At 41.7% G+C, this 15,656-nt stretch overlaps 1 protein-coding gene across 1 annotated transcript in view; it reads left to right on the forward strand.

The window, feature by feature from the left end:
- The first annotated feature begins 487 nt into the window (after positions 1 to 487).
- REEP3 (receptor accessory protein 3) overlaps positions 488 to 15,656 on the forward strand; it is a 36,880-nt gene continuing 21,711 nt past the window's right edge. Inside the window, exon 1 of the mRNA XM_064716887.1 lies at positions 488 to 572. Coding sequence (XP_064572957.1) covers positions 541 to 572 — 32 coding nt within the window. The 5' untranslated portion in view covers positions 488 to 540. The remainder of the gene's footprint in view (positions 573 to 15,656) is intronic.

A 15,656-nucleotide genomic window follows, 5' to 3' on the forward strand; every position in this document is an offset into this window, starting at 1 on the left:
ACCCACCCCTCCAGCACACGAGTGCCTCGGCACGCTCCAGGGCAGCAGGCCAGCCTGAGGTGACTTCAATAAACCCACACGCATGTTTTGGCTTACCGAACATCCTACAGCATTGCGAGCACACGGGCAAAGACCAAGGCAAGGGGTGAGCATCGCACCCCTCCTATTGCTAGAGCTGGTCACTGTGTGTCAAATAGGGGCGGTGAGAAGGGGAGAAAGTGCCCTATTGCAATCCTAACGACTTGTATCTGTTCCTCTCTCTTCCAGGTGCTTTGCAAAGGCTGTATCTATGTCGGGGTCTAGGACGGCTGCTCAGACACGTCCTGGATGAAGAGGCAGGAGCAGACACACTCCTTTCCCAGCCGCCGGCGCCGCTCCCCTCTCGCACGGGCCCCGCTCCGCTCCCGCCCCGCCCGCGCGGCAGCAGGGCGCAGGCGCGCAGCCCCCGAGCCAATGGGGCGGGCGGGGCGGGGCGCGGCAGGGCTGCGGCCATTGCGGCCCGGCCGGCTGAGGGGACGCGTCGCTGCCGCCGCCGCCGCGATGGTGTCCTGGATGATCTCCCGAGCGGTCGTGTGAGTGCCGGGCTGGGGCTGCGGGAGGCGCCTTATTTCCCGGGGCTGAGATGGTCCCGATGAGCGGCGAGCTGCGTCCCTTTTCTCCTTCCCCCAGCCTCCGGAGGCGGGTGCTCTGCGCTCCCCGCTCCCCTTGGGGGTCCGTGTCGCTGAGAGTCCTTGTGCTCCCAGAAACTCCGCAGGACCCGCACCGGGATTGTGGTTACCGATAATCTCGGTCTCCTGCTCTTAGTGCACGTTTCCCGGGGCTGCGGAGCCACCCAACTCGCCCTGCTTGTGCCTGGCACGCACAGATTGCAACCTTTGCTTGTAAATTGATCCAAAGTAACCTATAAAATCTCGTAACTTTTCCTTTTTAACTTCTAGCAGAGTTGAGAGGACTAGAAGAATGCTTGCGCGTGTGAGATGGCGGTCTGTGCTGAGTGTAGCTTATCAGCTGAAGAGATAGGTTGGCAGTGTTATTGTGTTCTGCACCTCATAAACTCGAGTTTTTGAAAGCCAAAGAGGCAAACTTCGTTAGGGCGAGAAGATTCATTTTACCTGTTGTGTAAGTTCTATTTGAGAAAGAGTAAACTGCTGTGACACCTGAATTTTTTCATAGGCATTGCACTGTTCCTTCCTGAAACTGATGAGTTATTGAGTTCATTTGAATGTCATAAAGTCCCTCATAAAGGCTGAGTAATATTTGGGTAGCAGAATGTTCCTCATGCTCCTTGCTGGATGGCAAGGATAGTGACTCTGGGGTCTCCAGTGCTTATTGGGTGGTTTGAGCTGAGATTTGCTGTGAGTGAGCTTTTGCCAGGCAAATGGAATGAATCTGCTCACAAAGCAGTCCAACAAACATCCGAATTAGCATAAAGTGTGTAGCAGGAGTGTGTGACCCACAGCAGGGCATAATAGGATTGTCCTGTTTTGTTGGTGACAGATATCGCCCTTAAGCTGTCTGGTTATTTCATCTGAAAACTTTGTCAAGTTTTCTCCTACTTTCTCATACTGCCACGTATATTTTCCTGCTGCAGCCCAAGCACCTAGATAAGTAGCAGTCCTTCTCCCTCTGCCTGCCGTCCCTGAGACTTGTCACATAATTGCAACTTGCAAAGTAGAACATCACGTTCCAGAATTGGCAAAGGCCGAGAGAGGTTTGGAGGAGAGTCTGTGGGAGGAATTGCTGTTGGTGCACTTTGGCAGCGTGGTCTTCCCACAGGCTTTACACGGTGCTATAGGCAAGAGGCATACTCCAGCTTTCTGTACATCAGATGGAGCTGCTCAACCTGTTTCTGCTTTGTTACATAAGAGCACCAGCCAGAGAATTCTTATTTTAACTACCTAGACTGTGTTGGTTTCAGGGGAGATGGCAGCAATGCTGAGTTCATTTCTGATGACCAGGTTCTACTGTGGGTGGTTGGGTTTTTCCCCCTGAATTCCTAAGGGTTGTATTTGCATAAGCTAAAGTCTCCATGAGCCTAACCCTATAGCAGAGGGAATGAAGAGAACAGCTTCTGTTCTCCACAGATTTATTGCAAAAGGCAGTAAAGGATAATGTACTGTGCAGTTCTGTGGATTTAGGTTTCCTTGTTGCCATTGGTCACTCATCTGTGTGCCCTAATTATTTTTGCTAAAAAGGGAGTCCTAAATATTATTTATAAATCTTTTCCACCTTCTTGTGTCCTTGTTTCCTAGATGTGGGATTTAAATAGTTTGCCAGTGTTTAATTTCTCAGCAAGGTGGAAGTGTTCAATGAGAACTTGGACAGCTTTGAGATTGTTGTTTAACTTTGCTAATAAAGCAAAATTCTTGTGGAAACAGAAGGTGAGAAGTAGCACAGAAGTAGATGTGGTATGACACGAGAGGTCATCAATTTCAATAGTCTTGAGAATGCTCTTGTCCTGTTTTCTCAGTGCCCATTTTCTTCCTTTTTTGATCTGTTTTCCTCTGGTCTCTTCCCAGATGTACCTATTTCAGTCACTTTGAGTCTCTGAATTGTGTGTTTGTAGTTTGGAAGGTGTGTCCTATCCTTCCCTTAGAAGCCATAAGAAACAGATTTTTAAATGCTGTGAGGATCTGAGGCTCTTTGGTATGTAGCATTTGGATTGTGCTGTGGTGATTCTGGTGCACAAGTCCCCAGCAGCCTGTCATCCTGACTGGTGATGGAAAGGAGCAGCAGTTTGTCTGTCTGTGGCTGAGTTCTGCACTTCTGACTGACCTCCTGTGTTTCAGGGCCAAAAGAGCAGCAAAATATTAATTTGTGGGTGAGTCGCAGTGCCCTCTGCTGACTTCTGACGTGGTGGGCTTGTCCTGACCTGTGTGTCCCAAGCAAACTGCCTTCTGATTCAGTTTGGGAGTTTGCAATTTGGAATTCATTAACTCCACTAAAATACTTTGGTGGACACTTTAAGGAACTAGGGAATGGAGCTAGTAGGGAATTTGAATTCTTAATTGCATGTGAATTGTCTTGAGGAGTCATGCACAGGAGGAAACAGGGAGTGGTTCAAATTCACTGTTCCACATAAGAATCTTCAGCAGAACTTGGTTTTAATGAAGTCTTTTCCCTTTGCTCTATCAGTGCTATTAGTCTTAATTATTTAAACTTGTGAAATACCTTGTACTAATTGCATATCTTTATGTCAAGAAGCAGAAGACTTGCAGTGTACAATTAAAACATCTTTGCATTTTCAAATTGTATATCAATTGGGTGCTGTTGCAGTAAGTATAGCTCATTATTTCTAAAACACACTGGCTGTTGCAACAATTTTTGGAATATTTACTGCAGAGTTTTTCCTTTTTTTTCACATAACAAAACCAACAATAAGATAAATTATTTCATTCAGAGTCCCAGAAAACATGTCAGAGTGGCACATCTTGTTCTCAGTTTTTGATGGTGGAAATAATTTTTTAAATTTGGGACTGCCCATCTTGTTAACTTCAAATAGAGCTTGTGCCTGACTTTTCATCCACTTGGATTGCTCATTCTTCTCATTTGTAAGGTCTGAGTGCTTGTGTACACATCAGTTGCTGAGACAGTATTTAATAGTAAACACACTGAATACTTGTCAGTCACAGCCTGGTATGGATGAGATCAGACCATCCTCTTGTGCCAAGCAGAGATGTGAAAGCATCCTAAATACCAAGTAGATGGCCATTTTGTTCTTGCAATCTGTTAAAGCAGACTGTCTGCTGTAATCTGTTAGCTTCTTTCCCTCCTCACTTAAAAATGAAAGTTCCCCCATCTGTGTTGCTTTGCAGCACGCTCTCCCTTCATGTTTAAGTACATGGTTTGTTTCCAGTTAAGTGGGTCAGCATCCATCAATGTTGGAAGGAAAAGTTGCAGTGCTCCACAGAAGGATGGATTTGTTTTGGGTACTAGTAGTTAGCTTTTGTTTGCTTGTATTTATAATGTCTCTCTTCCCCACCCCAAGTTTGGAGCCTTGCAAATATTCTTTGAATCTGATATTAGATTATAACTAAATGCTTTAAACGGGACAAAGACTGTCTGGGGGACACAGGAGGTGACCTGAAGCTAGGTAGTATTAGTCCCTTTCAGCTTTTGCTGCTTTACACAATGGAGCTGTTTCTTTAATGATAGTTTCCAAGGCATTATCTTACTCTACTTTTAATGCTTCTGTTGTTGTTTGACATTTCCAGATGTCCAGCTGCCCCTAGAATTACTGTAAATCTGAGAAGGGGTGGCTGCAGCCATAGCTTCTGTGTTGATTGAATTGTTGTCTAATACCTGGCTTAGCATGTGGATCATGTTTTATGTGGCTCTGTATGCTTTGGCTGGAAACCTAGATCGTGTCTTGTTCGTGGAATACAATTTTTTTTAAATAAAAGCATAAACTGCAATAATATTTACCCTCTTGTGTGCTGATCAACAGGCTGTCACATGTCTTGAAGTGATCCCAGCTCATGGGGTGGAATCAGGTAACAATAACACCATGTGTGTAAAAGGAACAGCTGTAGCTCCATAGCCTGATCTTCAAGGCAGAGGAGCCTTTGTGGGAGAGTTTGTGACTGTTTGTAGCCTGCTCTCTGGCACAGTGGGTGCAGCTCAAGTGTGAAGGATGTTGGCTGCTGTGGGATGCTGAATTTCTGACAGTTTTCTTTGGTTTAAAGGCCTATAAATTGCTGCTGCACCTGTGGGGGAAAAGGAGCTGCTGTCACAGCGTGAGTGAGATGTGCTGCAGTGTCTGTCTCATCACAGAGCTGGAATGAATCAGTGACTGTATCAGTTATCCTTGGCATTTCATGCTAAATAGATGTCACTGCCCCTTTGCTGGGAGGGGCTATCCTGTCCTTCATCCTCTCCTCATTCACTTTCCACATGATCCAAACTCTGACCACTGTGTGAGTCTGATGGTTCTGTCAACTAGAATGAAAATTAGTGTTGATAGAAGTTCATCTTTTGCAATGAACTGCACCAGCTCACACTGCTGCTGTGTAGTTGCTAGGTAAGTGCTGTGTTGAGAATCAAAGGTTGCAGGACAAAACCAGCATTATTTTAGGCTTTAGGGTATGGTTAAAGCATGCTCTGAAACTGCATTCTTTGCTTTCACATTGCTGCTTATTCTTTCTTCTTATGAATCCAGTTCCAGTAATAACAGTGCAGCTGTTCTAATCAAACAAGGTGTCAGATTTTTTCAAGGGTTTTCAGTTTCATGGGTTGAAATCTGTGAGCATATGTAAGTCTAGGGATTAAGTGTATTGTCCTGACTGTGTGAAAGTTTAAAATCATTTACATAATTAAGCAGTGAAATCATCAGAACTCTTCTCTCCAATAGTTCAGCTTCTCAGTGAGGTAATCCTAACATACACAATGAGAAGTTTCTGCTCACTTGTATGTGACTTGTAACACCTCTTGAGTTAGTACAATGCTAAATTTCTGTCTCTGCCAACTTGTAAGAAAGAAGTGTCCCTACTGCTTGTCTGGCACACCTTGCCTTAAATCAACATTTGCTCTGCAGCCTAGCTGCTCTTTGCCATGTTTACAGGGTGGTGGGAGTGCAGAGCAGGCTCAGTGTGCCTGTGGCAGGCAGCTGGACTGAGCTTCCCCAAAACAGATGGAGCACGTCTAGAGGTGTCCTGTGGAGTCTGACATGCTTACTGCATGGGCTTGGCAGGGACTGTGTTACAAAATGTGCTGAGCCCCACATGTGTGTCCTCTGATTGGAGATAAAGAAATACCAAGAACTGCAGGATCTGGCACAAAAGGATGTTTCTAATGAAAACAAACAACCTCCACTCCTGCAGTGTTCCACAAAGCAATGTCTGCTTTGAGCCAGCACGTTGTAGGCTATTGAGCACTTCTGCAGCCTGGACAGAACAGCTTGGTTTCCTGGGCTTGTACATAGAGGCAGCTCCCTATATGCTTGGGTAGGGCTGAGGAAGATCCTGAGCCAAATTCTGATTTGTTTCAAAAAAAGTTGCTTTGGCTCAATAATTTTAATATTGATAGAAATAATCTTCAAAATGTGTGTAAAACGTGTCTGGCAAAGTCCTGTGTTCCAGTGCTCCATGTGCAAAGGAGTTTTCCCTAAGCTTTTTTTAGGTCCTTTTTATTCTGCTTTTGAAATGCCAACATTTTGAAACCTGTGAAAGTACTAGGTTTATACAGAAGAGAATATTCCAGAAGAGCAGAATCCCTCTGTTGGCAGGACCTGCCAGACTAGATCACAACAGTTTGCTCCAGGACAAATGAGAGGAGCTGTGCAGGGTCCAGGCAGGAAAGGTGATTGCAAGTTTTTTGCTGACCAGTATGACTTCAAACACGACTGGCCTCAGTGGCACAGAACAACCAACCTGACAGGATGGTTTTTGTGTGAGGGAAGTAAAACACCCCACAGAGGCTATCTCTGCCCTGAGCTTGTCAGCCATCTCTGTTGCTTTGCTGCTCAGTTTATCACTGACAAAATAAAAGGGCGTTACTTCTGTTTCTCTTGTGTTTCCTAGCAGTCTGCAAGCATCAACATGGAGGTGGGTTTAGCCAGATGAATGTTTGCCCTGTGTTTATCATCTTTGGAACGTTACTCATGCATCCCAAAGACAGTTGGAACTTGTGTTTGATGTTGAAAACCAGGTGCAGTTGGTTTCAAAAGCCTGCAACCTGCCTTTGAGTGCAAGGATTTCCCAAGCAGAATTTTTCCTGATATGAGAAGCCTGACATAATGCTCTACTTTGTGTTAAAGCTGTTGGAACTTCCAGTGCTCAAAGGGGAAAATCAGAAAACAGTTTGTGCTTGTCCCTCCCTACCACTGTCTGTTTTTGTTATTTCCTCCCCCCACCCTGTTTTGTAACTCATTGATCACAACTAAGGAGAGTCAGGAAGATGGTCACTAGCTTAAAGATATCCTGATTAGTTTTTAAGTATGGTAACATTACCTTAAACTAATATAAAACCCCCAAAGAATTATTTGGCTTTGTTCTGTCATTATTCACTTCTGTCTGCTAGTATTTTTTTTATTCCCAGATTAGGATATTTTTCTAGAACACATCATTGCCTTTATAGATGTCTAAAAGCATATCTAGGATTACTCAGTTGCAGTGTATTTAGTATTAGAATGTTTTAGAAGCTGACCTATTCAATATTTTCATCTGTGAACAGCTTATGGTTCACTTGGAAGACACTGTATCCACAGAAACATTAAATATATGTTTTACATGGCTGCTTTGGCAGTCATTAATTTGCTGTAGTTGCAATGTAAGCAGTGTTGGTTTTACTATTCTACTTACAGAACTTTGAGGGCTAGTTTTTCCTGTCTAAAAGTTACCCTTGAATGGTGGAGACAAAATGAAATTTACATTTGTATAAAGAGGATAATATGAATTGGGCAAATTTGCATTTGGGAAATAACATTTCTGAAAAGGCACACATTTCTTTTGTATCTTCTGGTTTCTTAGCCCATTTACATATAACCAGTGAAACACAATTGTGTTAACAGAGTTCTTCTCTCAGAAATTTTTTTGTTAATCAGCATAATGTGCTTTATTTGCTTTTGAGAGCAAACCCTCAAACCTAACCCTCAAACTAATTAACGCATGAGTCTAAAAAAACCCATAAATTATTTGGGCTCAAAAGGGAGGAAATTAAGATATTTTAGCATTGTGGTTTTGTTACTAATAGAACTGCATGAATAAAGCTGGTGGAGATTCTGCTTGTCAGCCTGAACTTGGTGTCCAGCAGAATCTTCAGAGTTCTCTCTGTACCAGGTGTAATTGAGGAAACACTTTCCTGGCAATGACAAGTCCAGATGCTGCCTCTACAGCATCTGCCAAAGATAAAGTTCATAGAAACCTTTTCCTGTGTCCAGTGGAAAGGTTTGTTCTTTGAATGCTCTAAGAGGCTTCAGAAGTTCATTGCTGGGTTATAAGATTAACAGAATTGTTTGAAAATCAAGGAACTTAGGGCAAAAAAACTAAATGTGTGTAACTTTGGATGATGAAAAACCAAACCAGCAGCTGTCTGGGGTAGAGATAAGGCATGCTTACTTTTACTTCAGAAGTTGGTGTTATATGGTTTCACTTAGCCCTTTGCTCAGATTGTGGTTTTTCTGTAGCATTTTTGGGAGAGGCAGGACATTGAGGCTGGTCTGTGATGACACCCTTGGGTGCAAGAATGTGTAATGATTAAGTAGGACCTTTGTGAGCCTTTGGGTTATGAACTTCACTTTTCTCTCTGGAGCCACCCAGGCAGATTAATATTCTACACAGTGTGACCTATAGCAGCATGGACACTTTTTTATTTTTAAATGCAACCCATATGAATGGGTGGTTACATGCAGTGTGGTTTGCCTTACACTAACAGACAGCTCCAAAATAAAATGTGGTTTCCCTTGGAATAAGCAGAAGTAATTTTTATTTGGGACCACTCCTATTTTAAATGCTAGTTTCCTATAGCCAGTCATTTTCATGCTGATTAATATTTCCAAAAATAAAGATACTCTTAGAGCAGCAAACAATAACTGTGGATTTTAACTTGTGAAATTAGATCCAGTCTCTAGCAAACTTGATATAGAGTGAAAACCAAAGCTGAAAAGGTAAGAATCCAAGTGGAAATCATTTTTTGGCTATGGCATTTGGAGGTGTTAGAGGGAATAAGCCTAGGCCATAAGTGATGGTCAAGCCTGGAAGAGGAACTCCAGTGGGGCAGTGAGATTTGAAGCCACTTGTCAAAAATATTTGACATTTGAATAAAGCTTTAGATTTGAAAAAAAGTTGGGAATGGGCAGGACTTGAGAGAATCTAAGCTCATTTTCCTCTACTATTGAAGATAATATTAAAGTACTGATTTCCTGAACCTACAGTTTTAGCATTAGGTTCAAGCATCAAGAAACTTTCTCCTTAGGCAGCTGCTGAGACAGTAGAGAAAATAAAACACTTTATTGCAAAGAATTTGTCCCCATCTCCTGCAGTTGAGACTTATGTCTATAGTATGTCTATACATTGGCTTCCCATTGTGACTTCTATAGCTTGATTGAAAGTAATATAACTCAGGGTAAATATGCCCAAATTACCTTTAGTAAATAAAAAGCTGGCCTTGGATTCTTTTGAGCAACCAAATTTTTTTTCTTCCCACAGCAGTGAAAGAGATTATTGCCACTTAAAATACTGAGTTATCTTGTCTTGGGACTTGCATACATTAAATGAGTGAGGCTGCTTTAAAAATTAAGTACAGTTTCTGTAATAAGAATGGATTTTGCTGGGCTCTTTTCATTTTTTTATTCTAGGGATGTGGTGTTCATGTATTTTTGGCAAAGTTTCTTTTAGTTTTCTGTCACCTGAAGAACTTAATTAGTATTGCTGCTCTTGAGCTGTGCTGCATTACTGCTGCTCTTCCAGTTTTGTGCTGGATAAAATATTATCTTTGTATGCAAATCTGATTTTACCTGGTCATTTCACCAGGACTGAGACCTCTGAGGCTTCCAGGAACTGAAGCTTTAACACTCTTAAACATGTTCAAAAATGTGCAGGACTTGGCAGTGCCAAGATGAGTCTTTGCTTTGTTTTCTTTGTGCTGGCTTTGGTTCTCCAAACATCCATCTAACTTTCCTTGTTTCAAAATTTGCTGTGGCACAGAGCAGAGGAAGCTTTGAGAAGTGGCTGCTGGCTTGACACGAGTTACTGTAATGACCAATTTTCCAATATACCATATAGATTGCAATGGAAGGTGTTCTAAGGTGTCTTCTGGAGTCTCCTTGATATGAAGGGTGTCATGTTCTTACACAGAAATAAAGACCTAAAAATTTGTAGAAGCTTCCAACATAATTTTGAAGACACTAGGCACAAAACTAAGTAGTATAAATAAGAGAGCTGGTAGTTTTTAAAATTAAATTTATGGAAGCCAAGAAACTACCAAGTGTATTTGTAACTTTAAGCCTCATAACAAAATGAAACTCCTAATTCTAGATCTGTAATGTTCCTGTTAATCTTGTTCAGCACATCATCTGCATTAAATTACCCATGTCTTTAGGAGCTCTCAGAAGCTCCAGAATGGAGAGGATCATGTTGCTCATGAAAACTGCATGTGTAGGTTGTAGTTCCTCCAGGAGCAGGGAGTGTAAAGAACTTTTTCCAAAGCAGGGAAGCTCATAAGTGTGTTTCTCTGTCATCTGTCAATTACCTTTATTATGTAAACTCTTGATGTGACAGTTTCTTTGAACATGCATGTAGGTATCAGCTTTCATCTTTAAACTTACAATTAAGACTACAATTTTTTTTATCTTGTTCACCTGCTTTATGAAATAAGTTTATTCATGCGTATACTAAGGGAAAACAGAAATTATCTCCTGAAAACTAGGCTTGGTTTGATGTTCTTTAAAAAATGAAAAATAGCAAACCAGTCAGTTTTTCGTCTGACATCCTTAATCCAGCTGTCAGTCCTTGCTGATCCTTAGAAGAAAAGCACAGTTGAGTACAAGGACACATCTTTTTCTTTGATCAAAGTCATGTGCAAGGCTGGCTTAGGGGCTGTCTGAGGAGTCCCTGCAATTGTTCCTAATTGTTGGCTCTTTCTCAGTGTTCAGGTGTGCTCCTGGCTGACATGGGGCCACAAATACTTTGCTTCCAGTGGTAAGATGTCTAGCAACAGAGAAATCAGAGATCATTTCATGTGTTGGAAGGAAATAAGTGACTTGAGAATTAAATGAGTGTGAGCAGCTTTGAAAATGAATGCTTCTCCAGCAGGGATGAACTTTTGCTATTGAGTTTGAGGTGGGAGCTAGGTGGGAGATGGAAGTTCTCTTCCAAGGGTTGTTCTGTGTTTGAAGGCACTCAGTGTTTGCTCTTTATCTCGAGGCAGTGCTGCCGAAGGTGTGGCTGCAGTTCCTGGTGTGAGCTCACCTGGGAGGCTGTAAACAGGAAGGAGGGATGGGGTGGGATGGGCAGGACGCTCTTCCAGCACGAGTCAAACATGGATCATAAAGCAGGAGGTGAATAGGTCAGCATGCAGACAAGTGACTAAGGGTTTTATAACAATTTTTATTTGCCTTCCAGTATGAGCTTTTTGGAATTTTCTGTACAGCTGGGTTTGTTGGGCCTTTTGACTGTGTTTTGAGCAGGATTTATCTGTTTGGGGTTTTTTGTTGTTTTTTTAATGACATGATGATGGTATGTCCAGACTTATGCCCTTCTGTTAAAATATACCTAGGCTATCCAGCAGCACAAGAAACACTGCTCACTTGTGGATGCAAATTTTGGGCACTATCTCCAGGCACAGGTGAAGATTCTTTGAGTTAGGATGACATGCAAATAGCTTCTCCCCAAGTACTTCTGTGCTGTGCAGGAGGTGAGTTGATTCACAGGTTTAGTGTACCAGTAATGCCCTGTGAAAGGCTGACTGGGAGAGCTGTGTTAAAACACTGATGCAACTTGACCACGTGGAAGAGTTTCCAGGCTGACTCATTAGAGAGGGCAGCCTGGATTTTGCTTCAGGAGTTGTTTTTTAGCTGTCCCTTGTTCCAGACTGCCACAGGCCCCTGTGATCCCATAAGTGCATCAGCACCAGTGCAGAACATCCCTTACAGAAGAGAATTTTTTCCCAGTTTTTTTTTGTTGTGCCCTTTTTAGACTTCTTTCAAGGTTCAGACAGGGATATCTCCATGTTGAGACAACTTGAAGAGTTATCTGGCAAAAGGTGCCAGATAATTTGGGGTAGATCAATAATTAGTCCATAAACATGAGTAGATAGGGTGCTTGTAATGGAGCCTAGAGGGCTGCATTGGAAAAAAGGCTTAATTGTCTCCTTTCAGACTGCTTGCAGTTGTTATACTTGGGACCCATTAAATAAAAGTTCCTGGCCTAGAAAAGTCCCACATTTTGGAGGAATCAGTAGGGATGTCACTTTTCCTGTTAAAATTCTAGGGTGGTTTCTGACTGCTTGAGTAATTGCCTTACTATTGGTTTTGCTGTGCTTTGGAAGGATCTGGCAGTTGCTTTGGAGAATTCCAGCTTTCTAAGTTGGAAAGTTAATAGCTGCCTTGCTCTGCTCAAGAATGTGCTTTATTCAGCTCTGTCAGTGCTTCTGGGTATATTCTTTAACTATTAAGGCATTTTTGTTCTCTGGCTTTTATATTCTGCTCATAAGAATGCTGTGAAGATTTTAACAGACCTGTTTCTGATTGCATTCCTGCATTTTGGTAACTGCAATCTGCTAAAGGACTTGCTGGATTTCAAGTTCACTACTGTTGGCAGACATGTTCTTTTAATAGGATTTACATGATTTTCCCTGCTCCTTGCCCAAAGCCGGGGGGGTTGGAAAAAAAGTGGGATACAATTTCTTGAGGGGTTCAGGAGCTGATCCTCATGCTCCCCTATCCTGTAGCAGACTAGCATTTTGTTCCAAGTGTAGATTTTGTAGTTACTGGTGTTTTACTGTGGATTGTGTGGTTAGTGTATCTGAATAGCAAAATGGAGCTAAATTCTGTCAGGTGCTGGACAGAATGACTTTGTTTAGTGTAGTGCTTTACAGAAACATTCAGGACAAAAATGCCAGGACAAGCTTTTGTTTGTCAGGACATGTGAACCGTAGCTGGCTTAGTCTAGAATTCACTGGTTAGCTGTAATACTCAGGGGGAGAGGTAAGGCATGATCTGAGTGGATTGGGTTTGTGTGTCAAGACTCTTATTTCTCATTTTGGGTAATAGATGAACAATCAAATGACCCAAACTGGGTTGGCAATTGTCCATGACAGTAACTGGTGAGTGATCTCTGGCCTTGTCTCTCCCCACAGCCTTTGACCTTTCTGTTGTATTTTCTCTCCCCTGTTCAGCTGAGTGGGGAGTGACAAAATGGCTTTGGTGGGCACTGGTGTTGGGTCAACCAAACACATGCAGGGTTTTTGTTTTTACCCCCTGAACAGGATTCTTCCATGTACTCCTTGTGCCTTATTTTCAGTTTGAGAGTGCCCCAGAGGTGCATAGCAGGCAAAACTCAGTCCATAACTGTAGCCTCATCACTTGGTAGCCAAAACAAAAGGAGAGCAAAGTCCAAATTCCTGATCTTTGATGGGAGTGGCTTGGAAGTATATGGGCAGTAAACAGTCTAAGCAAAAGTGCTTCTGCTTTTCCAGTGCTGACTGAAATCCCATTGGTGAGGCATATGGCTCTGTTTGCCTTTTTTACAGCCAAGAACAGCCAGCCAAAGATTCAAGCATTGTTCTTTAGGTTTTTATTCTGCTCTTTAGTTTTCATTAGCAAACTTGCTTTCAAATGAAATCTTGCTTAGGCTAAACTTGCTAACCATATGTGGAATAGTACTTCTAGTTCATCCAGAAGTGAAATTCTTTTACCACCACCAGACCTAGTTTTTGCACAGGTAGTACAGTCACCTACATTGCTTCTGGTATTTCCATGTTGGCTGAGCAGCTCTTAGAAAAAATTTGTGCATGTTTGTGACAGGGATGGAAACCACTCCTAATATAACTGGGAAACACTTGGTATTGAGAAAGGGCATGGTCAGCAAAGCAAGGCAGTTCATCAGGCCTTTATATTTTGTGGAGCCATGGAGGATTCTTTTATTCTGCAGCCTGCCATTCAGGGGTGTAGGTGCATATTCCTACTGCCATTCAGGGGTGTAGGTGCATATTCCTACTGGAGATGCACACAGTGTCTGGCTCTTTATCCATCTGTGGAGATCCTCAGCCTTTGATTGGACCAATGGGTGTCATCTCTACTACAAAATTTTTAGGGAAAGGGAATTTAGTGAATGGGGCTGTCTCCAAAGCATCTCATACTAAAAGAGTTTCCTGGATTGCTTTAACTGTTAGGTAAGGAGCAGAGAGTGTTCCCTTTTTGCATTTGGAGGAATGAAAGAATAAAGTGCCAAACACTATTCCATGCTTTGGGCAATACTTGGGCCATGTGAACAGACTGAACCCTTAAATGCATTGTTGTTAATATTTTTAGTGGCTTAGTGTTTGAGGAGTCTGGATGCAAGTAGTACTTTTGAGAGGCTTTTATTTGTGTCTTTGTTTTATTTTTAATTTTTTTTAACTGTGGCTTTAGAGTTGTTGCTATCCAGGTGAAATATGTTCAGTGCCAGAGCAACATGTGTACAGATGGCTGATGTTTCAGTTGTCTGCAGATACAAACTCTGTTGCTTTGCTTCATAAATGAGCCTTTCAAGCAATTATTCCCTTTGAAGCTATTAAAACTCTAAGACCATAGATTATGTGGTAATAAAGGCAGTAGGTTGGATTTTTTAGAAATACAGCTATATGGATATGCACATTCACTGTTTTATTCAGATTTAAAGGCTCTTTGATACTTCTTTCTTTGTGTTTTTATCTCCTAATATATTTGAGAAACATTTCTCTTTACATGAGCAAAATGTCTGTAGAGGAGGTGGCTGTACCAAAAATGGGATGCTGTGGCAGCTACTGAGTCCAGCTAAAAACCTGAAATAGCTGGCAGTGAAATGGCATTGGTAAGCAGGATTATCCATGTATCTACTAATAATGTAAAGTAAATGACGTCACACTCAGCTGAAATCTGTTCCCATCTGTGGGAAATGCCTTTGTTTTTGTCTGCTCCATTGGTGCAGTGTGCTGATGCAGAAGATGGTGAAGATGTGAAGAAGATGGTGGTGCCAGAGCTGGCAGCAGCATCGTGGCACACTTTCAGTGTCAGCTCTGGCTGTAAGGAGATAACAATTGGATGGTACTGGTTGCTGTTATTACTGACTAAATGTGCTGATGTTTTGTTTTCATCCTATCTACCCACTTCTAGTGAACAAACAAAACTTTTTCTAACACTTCCATTTTATAGCAGTATTGAAAACACTACTAAATTATTATATATAATAAAATAGTAATAATATTTTAGAATAATATAATAATGAGATATTGTGGTGTTAACTGCTGCACTGTTTTAAAGTGATTTCCATAAAAATTCTTTAAAAGACAAAGTGGTTACTCAAATAGGTGTTTTTAAACTCCTGATTTGACTAATATTGAGTAAAAGATTTTTCTAGATGGGAAAAACTAGCTACCTTTATTGTGTTTCTTATGCTAGTGTTCTTATTTAACTTGAGGTCATCTTTAGTTTTATGATACTCTTGCTGTAGTAAGATTTCTGCTTAAGATCAGTTGTTTCTGAAGAAGTGATCTTAAAATTCTGTTTTGTCCCTGTTCATGTTGATACCACTTGAAGAGTGATATGTTCAGAGGATAAATTGCTGTTGAAGTTTAGAAATACATTGGGTTTTTTTCTTTATAGAAGTGATGCTACCTGACAGAATGAGTGGAAAGGTGTAGCTGAAAAATCTGTAAAATGAAAGACTCAAGCTGTTTCCCTTTCATTTGCCTCATTGCTAGACATTTACATGAGCAGGCTACTAATAGTTATTTAAATAACTTTGGAGTGCTGTTTTTAGAATTATGGGGAGGTGCACAGGTGACCAGTAACTGGTGGGGTTCTTATGCATGTCAGACAGTTGATGGTGGTTATGATGTTCAGGAACCTCTTCTGTGTCTTCTCTTTGAACAAACCTTTTCCACCCTTAAAAAGGCTATTTTATGGCTTAAAGGATGAACAAAGGCTTTTCTTATCTCTGATACTTAATAATTATAATTTCAGCCAGAGCAAGGGAAGGTGG

The sequence above is a fragment of the Zonotrichia leucophrys genome, chromosome 6, assembly GCF_028769735.1.
Source record: "Zonotrichia leucophrys gambelii isolate GWCS_2022_RI chromosome 6, RI_Zleu_2.0, whole genome shotgun sequence".
Classification (NCBI taxonomy): Eukaryota; Metazoa; Chordata; class Aves; order Passeriformes; family Passerellidae; genus Zonotrichia; species Zonotrichia leucophrys.